Genomic DNA, 8,333 nt, shown 5'->3' with positions numbered 1-8,333 from the left:
CATGTTATTAGAAATTTTATGCCTAAACAAAATCTTAAAATTCAAGATATATATATATATAATATATATATATATATATATATATATAATATATATATATATAAATTTGACTTCCAGCTGTTTCCTGTAGTCATTATAGGTTCATTATTGAAAACCAGAAATGACTCTGATAAAAGTAGCATTAATTCTCCAGGTCGTTTGATTTTTCTCAACCAATCAATGGACCAACTGAGCAAATCTCACTAGTGTTGGCAGCACAAAAAAAAGCTGCTAGAACACGAGTCAAAGTTGTTGGCATTAGGAAGAATATCAGATTGTAAAAATGATGCCAAAGTAAAAAGTGAAGCATGATACTATCCTTGGATTCATCACATCCTGTCAAACTCTCAACCCATGCCGCTGCTGCTGGTGGTGGTACTGTTGCTGTTGAGCGAACGGTCTTTGTCCCAGAGCTCGCAAGATGGGAGAAGTCCGAAATGTGGTCCTTTGCTATTCATAAGACCTGCAGAAGAGAAAGCAGGTCACCCCCGACACCGAGAACATCGACGGATGGATGAATGCGCATCCAGGCTCAGCGGTTGTGTAGGAAGTTGGGGACAAGAAACAGGAAGAAAGAGTGAGAGAAAGTTGGAGCAAAAGAGGGGGTTGCCACCACCCCCTGCTGGAGCCTCGTGGAGCTTTAGGTGCTTTCGCTCAATAAACACACATAACGCCCAGTCTGGGAATCAAAACCGCAATCCTCCGACCACAAGTCCGCTGCCCTAACTACTGGGCCAGTGCGCCTCCACGCTGTTGCTGCTCTTGGTGGTGTTGAAGGAGAGAGGAGGAGGAGGAGGCGGTGGAGGAAGAACTAAACTGAAGTAGCTCAATGAAGTTTGGCATAACTTGAGCACCTCAGTACTTGACAAAACACAAAGAGATATACGTACAGTCATGACATTAACATACATGAAGCAAAAAAAAGCTGTTGTTATTATTATTATTATTATTACTACTACTACTACTACTGTGAAGTAAATAAATGAAGGAAACATCCTAACCTAAAGCAGAATTTGATAAATTGTCATGTAGCACTTAATCAGAAGCGATATGATCAGCAGTACAATCATGTACAATTAGAGAGTTGAAAAGAGCAAATAGAGAAAGAGCAGAAATTAATGACATCAATAATGATCGGAGACAAGAAATCAAATTTGATAAAATGTTCAAGAAGATTATTAATTCCAAACATATTATTGTGGAGTAGTCGCAAAGAACATTTCCATTCTGGATAATGCAATAGAATGAGACATGGTTATGGAATATTGTGTTGTTGTTGTTGTTGTTTTGGAAGGAGTGGGATGAGGGGGTGATGGTAGTGGCGGTGGTGGTGGTGGTAGAGTAGTAGTAGTAGTGACGGTGCCAGTGGTGATGGTAGTAGCAGTGGCAGTGGTGGTAATGGTTGTAGTAGTGATGGTAGTAGTAGTGGTGGTGGTGGTGGTGGTGGTGGTAGTAGTAGCAGTTATTTTTCTCTCAACATACGCTGTTAACAACAACCCACAGATCAGATGTGGTAGTTTCTTTATATCAAAGCCATATCACCAAGGGTTGTTTTCTCTTTATATTTGTGCCAATGAAGGGAGGCAGAATAGGGCAGCCGATAACCTGTGCTAGACTGATGAGTCTGTGTGGTTCTAAGAGGGAAGGATTTGGGTCAGTATCTTGTATAGAGGGTTTCAGAAGGAAAATACATTTTGCCTGGTGCAAAATAGAAATGTGTGACACTGGGTTGTCATTGAAAGTATGTATAAATTCTTTTACTTGTTGCAGTCATTTGCTTATGGCCATGCTAGTGCAACGTCTTGAATAGTTTTAATTGAACAAATCAACCCCAGGACAATTATTTTTTAAAGCCTGGTACTTATTCTATCAGTCTCTTTTGCCAAACCACTAAGTTACAGGAATGTAAACCCACCACCAGTTGTCCAAAGGTAATGGGGTGACAGAGACAAAGACACACACAGACATATACATACAAACAAACATACAAACATATATCACCTTGATCATCTTGACCAACCAGTCCGTCGGGCATCCAGTTGACACCGCTGGTCACAGCACACTGTCCACTCTTCCCTGGATCGCACCTTTCTCATCCATGTGATCCCAATCGTCCTCCTGAAATCATAACTCCACCGTCGTAGAGGACTTCCGAGTGGTCGTTTCCGCTCGCATGGGTCCACATGGGCTACATACATATGTATGTATGTATGTATGTACAACAATTGGTCAGCCTGAGGCTAATAGTAGAAGACACTTGCCCAAGGTGGCATGCAGTAGGACTCAACCCAGAACCACATTATTAGGAAGCAAGCTTCTTACCACACAGCCATGCCTTGTATCGTCTTTTATTGTCTATTTGTTTCACTCATTGGACTGTGGCCATGCTGGGGCACCACCTTGCAGGGTTTTGTTAAACAAATTGATACCAGTACATATTTTTAAGCCTTGTCTTTATTTTGTTGGTCTTTTTTTGCCAAACCACTAAGTTATGGGTTTAGGGTTAGTGTTAGAGTTAGGGGATGTAAACAAATAAACAAAACAACACCCATAGTCAAGTAGTTGTGGGAGACAAACACAAACACAGACATATATACATATATATATACCTATATATCTATATATATATATACCTATATATACATATATACATGTATATATATACCTATATATTTAGGGTTGAACAGAAAGAATACAACAAGGAATAAGTTAGACGATAACAGAGTAAACGAAAAAGTAGAAGAAAACTAAACGGACAGGAAATTAGACAACGGTACAATCCATGGAATATTCACAGCTTAGCTTTCCTCTTCAAAGATGCAAAATATCATAGCGGTTTCTTTGTTCTCTCTCTTTCTTGCTCTGCTTTGTTCTCTCTCTCTCTCTGTCACCCCCTCTTTTCCCCTCTCAACACTTCCTATTCCATACTACATGACAGGTGCCCAGAAAAGTGGTGTCCTTTTTTGTCCTACCTTTGACGAGACTGGTCACACTTTTGCTATATCCATGCTGTTCTCTAAGACTTACTCTATTTTCTCTTTGTGCAACCCCACTTAGTTTGTTCAAGAACTGCAAAGCTCTTTCAGTTGTATTTGTGGTATACGTATAATTATTACTATTTAGGAATGGTCATTTTACCAGTCTAGCCAATAAAAACACACACACTATATATTTGGTGTTACTTTGCTTCAGCATAATCTTATTTTGGCCAGAGTTCTTTCGTCACACTCCTGTGACCTCATCAGTGGTCCTTTGTTTTCTTCTTTACTTGTGTGTCTCTCCTTACTAACATTTGATAAAATGGCTGACCATTAGTAAGGAGAGACACACAAAGAAGAAAGTAAAGGACCACTGATGAGGTCACAGGAGTGTGACGAAAGAACTCTGACCGAAATAAGATTAAGATTAATGTAAAAAAATGAATAACGCTGAAGCAAATTAACACCAAATATATAGTGCGTGTGTTTTTATTGGCTAAACTAGCAAAATGACCATTCCGAAATACAACAACATCTGTTTCAACACACGATTTCACGTCAAGAATCTTGCAAAACAAATATATAATTATTACTATTTTCTTTCTAGTTTGTATAAAGTCATAAGGCTTCATACTGTTATATATGTATAATCCGTTGTCTCTTGTATTTATATAATGTCTTGTTTGTTTCTGTCTTAGCACACATTCACTAGTTTTTTTCCCAGTAGCTTAATAAAAGTACTGGCACCTGTAAAATTAAGCAGTATCGAAGGTAATTGGTGTGAAACTGCTATGATAGTTTGTGCTTTTGACTGAATATTCTGCATATTGTGTCATTGTCTAATTTCCTGTCCATTTAGTTTATGCTTACTTTCCCATTTACTCTGCTTTCGTCTGACTTTTCTCCTTGTATTCTTTCTGTCCAACCCTTAATACATCCATGTAGCACAATACACGTCATTTGTTTACATATATATTTATATCTATATTTGTATATGTATATATATATATATATATATATATATACACACACATACATATACATACATACATATACATACATACATATACATACATATATATATATATATCTATGTATATATATATACACACACATATGCACACACATACATGCACACACACACACACACACACACACATAACAAAAAGAACACAAGGAGAAAACACCGCAAGTGGAAAACCAACAAAAAACACAACATACAGAAAACTAACAATTGGGAAACTGGACAAAAACAAGGCACCCGGAACATTTGCAGCTGATTTCCTCCTCAGTCAATGTCCAGAACGTCCTAGCAGTTTTGCAATGTTAAAAGGCTGGGTTTTCTCCTTGTTGTGTTTGTTCTGTTCAACCCTTGATTTATCTACGTTGTGCACAGCACAACCTGTTGTTTACGTGTGTGTGTATGTGTGTGTGTGTGTGTCTGTGTGTGTGTGTGTGTGTGTGTGCATGTGTGTGTGTGTGTGTGTGTGTGTGTGTGTACACAGTTTGAAAGTTTACAGAAGTATCTGTAGCTAGAGTAGGAAAAAGCTAAATGTTCAGAGAATTGTTACCTGTGTTAGAGACAATGAGTAAATTGGTGATATTGTATGGTAATACGATGTGAGTAATGTGTATGGAGTATTTGGTGAGTGATAAAATAGAGTGCAAGTGAGTGATGTGAGCAGCTGGGTATTAATGGCATCAACCAGTATGTATGCACGTCTGTAATGCTATAAACATGTGATAAGAATGGATTACACATTCTAGTTGAAAGGGGGCTGTATGGTAATAGCAAACAGTACAAATGGTAGAGGGAAAAAACAACACAAGAAAGACATCATCATCATCTTCATTTTAACATCCAATTTTCAATGCTTACATAGGTCAGGCAGAATTCATTGAGGCAGATTTTCTATGGTCAGATGTCCTAACTGTTACTAAGAAGACATGGAAAAAATGTGAAGTAGGACTCATAGATGCAATAATGCATAAGAGGGGTGTGGTGATATGTTGTAACATGTTCAGTCAATGGAGCACATGAAGTTGGTGGAGGGTCAGAAGTTAGCATGAAAAATGCAGGAAGGGAAGATAGTATTTTCGTGGGTATTTAGTTATAACGGAACTATTGACATGCTTAAGGATGAATATGTTTAGGTTCATCTGTAGGCCCAGAAATATGTTTAGGTTCATCTGTAGAAATTAATCAAACATTGAAATCATCTTCTGTTTGAATATATTCTTTAAATGGCTGTAATGCTTCTATGATACATATCGACACACACACACACACACACACACACAAACATTTCAAAATGATTTTCTTTCTTTATCTCACATGAAGTTGTATGTGTTTCGGTTCATAAGCAAATTTAGAGTTACAAACTGACAAATATGCACATATTTATGTACATATATAATCATACAGAATTATCTATGTACATTTGCATGAAAGTAGAAGATAACAGGTAAGGAGGCAGACTGACATACATTCTAAATCATACACAAAAATGTCCTGTCTCAGCAATATAACATATAACACAACTCAGGTGTATGGCACTTCAATGTAGTAATATATTTTTTCTATGTCATTCATTGTATAAACATTGTATTTACTAAATAATATAACTATTAACCCATACCATTAAATTAAATACAATCATAACCTTACTGCAATGGGGATTTAAATGTAATCTGTAAGCTTTTCTTCTTCAAAATTTGCCAAAGATTGTAAAACTGTTGTCTTTTGAATCCCATGTGTGACACAAAATAATCATAACATCCATAAGACACTTAACGAATCAATTACTCTGGATCTTTCTATGGCCAACCTTTCTTTGACCAGTCTTTTAGTTGACAACCTTTTGAGACCAGTCTTTCAGTCTATTACTTTCTTTGTAACTTTTAGGCTAGCTCAATAGATAACGAAATACTTGTTTATTCATATCCAACTCTCTCTGAAAATATACAGTAAGTGGTGATCACCCTTTAGACATTGTGAGTCTTGAAATAGGACTAACAGACATCATCCAACAAATATTTATAAGAACTCCTTAACAGCATCGCTGACCTCTTATTTATTATCGTTTTAACTACAGCCATTTACTGACCTGTCTTTGAAAAGATCTTACTCAATGTGGTCACAGAAAATTTTCAGATTTCATTTATGACCTGTATTTAATAAAACAATATTCTAACAAATGCCTCTAGCCTTTCATTTGTGACCAACTTTAACTGTGACTGCTTGACAGATTTTTCAGCTTTCTACTCATTACCATTCTTTATGATGTTGAATACCAAATATTTTCAGCTTTTGTTTATGGCTAAGTTCTTTAAAACAACTACATATCACATATGATTTTTGAAATCTAAAATCTCTGTCTAATTATCAATCGCTGACTGTCCACTTATACTTCCATTTCAGTTTTACAAACTAAAGACAAACTTGAGACACACATATTTCAGTTTAAAGCCAAAGATGGAACATTTCTGCATTTATGGTCAAAATGTTTTAGTTTCCGGAACCCTTGGACGAAGGATGTGGAATATATTGTGACTACGAACACTGTTGTTCCGTAAGTGATTTTTATTACTATTACTACTACTACTATTGTTGAATTTTAATGTTGTTTCTTTTGTCAATCAAGCAAGCAGAATGATTATAGGGTAGGAAAAAAATGTTTTGCTATATCAGTCCTAGCACTTCACATTTCAGTTCAAACTTTGCTAAGATCAAGTTTTGCCTTTCTCCTGGGGTTGATAAAATAAAGTATTAGTTAAATATTGATGTCAATAGCACTGGTTAACCTGTCCCCTTAAAATCTCTGGCTTTGTGCCTCCTCTTGTGACTGATTCATGTCCATTGTAGTTTGGGAGAAACTCATCTTTATCTTTTTCCTCTTCCCATCTCATCATAGATATATCTGAGTAAGTCAGATATTATGTTAGCTAATTGATGTATAGTCATTAAACCACAGCAGATTATTATACACGATAACATATCATGTCTGATATATTACATAGGTCATGTAAACTGAACACTTCTATCTCTGCTATGAGGGTTATCAGCTCAACTTCCAGTGTGTACATTATATATTGCTATATATACACTATATGTAACTACATGCTTATTTATCATGTTTTATATATATATATATTATATATATATATATATATATATATATATATATCATATATAATATATATATATATTATATATATATATATATATATATATATATATATATATATATATATACACATATATATATATATATACACATATATATATATATATAAAACATGATATAGAAATTTATAGAACAGATGCAACAATCAGACAAATTACAGAAGCTACACACATAATAGAAAATAAACCTATCCAGAATAGGAAACTGGAATGGAACTCACCACAACATATGACGGTAGAGGATCCCCATAAACTGGTTACAATATAAACAAAACCAAAAACATAATAAATAAAACACACAGATAAATAAACAAATAGAAATAAATAACTATATAAGTTTTTTTTTGTTTAATTTTAAAGATTTTTTAAAATTATTATTATTATTACTAGTATTGTTGTTATACATACATACATACATACGTAATGATAATAATAAGTGGATGTAAACACATGAACAAAATAAGAATAAACAAAAACAACAACAAAAACAAATTACATGAACGTATATAAACAGAAGATACAAATATTACAGGCATCCCCCCACACACGCACACTAACTAAACATAAACGCACATAGAGATATAAGCATGCGCAAATGAAGACATACAATAGAAATACAAAGTGGCTGACGGTTAGTAAGGAGAGACACAAATACGAAAGAAGAAAACAAAGGACCACTGATGCGGTCACAGGAGTGTGACGAAAGAACTCTGGCCGAAATAAGATTAAGATTAATGTAAAAAATAAATAACACTGAAGCAAAATAACACCAAATATATAGTGCCTGTGTTTTTATTGGCTAAACTGGCAAAATGACCATTCCGAAATATAACAATATATATATATATATAAATTTAAAATAAAAAGGGTGAACAATTGAATATTAATTTATTTAATATCAATTTAAAACCAGTAGTCTAGCATATTGAAAAATCTGAAGTTTCAGAAAAATTATATTACATACATATAAGAGGGATGACCTGTAAGTGGACATCCATTATGCTAGAAGAAGATCCACTATGGTCTTACAAATAAGGAAGGTATGTTCTCAAGAAAATTTAGCAAACACCAGAATGTAAGTGAGCAAGAAAAATGAAAAGATACAAAATATAGATTATAGATTATAATCT

The 8,333-nt window shown here is 34.8% G+C and overlaps 1 protein-coding gene across 2 annotated transcripts in view; it reads left to right on the top strand.

The window, feature by feature from the left end:
* Positions 1-8,333, top strand: part of LOC115214498 (aryl hydrocarbon receptor nuclear translocator-like protein 1) — a 730,728-nt gene that overhangs the window by 696,418 nt on the left and 25,977 nt on the right. For both annotated transcript variants that reach the window (XM_029783697.2, XM_036505029.1), the window contains one exon: positions 6,439-6,589. In XM_029783697.2, coding sequence (XP_029639557.1) covers positions 6,439-6,589 — 151 coding nt within the window. The remainder of the gene's footprint in view (positions 1-6,438; positions 6,590-8,333) is intronic.

Source organism: Octopus sinensis, linkage group LG7, assembly GCF_006345805.1.
Source record: "Octopus sinensis linkage group LG7, ASM634580v1, whole genome shotgun sequence".
NCBI lineage: Eukaryota > Metazoa > Mollusca > Cephalopoda > Octopoda > Octopodidae > Octopus > Octopus sinensis.
Note: the sequence above shows the minus strand (reverse complement) of the source record. Positions and strands in the feature narration are given on the sequence as shown.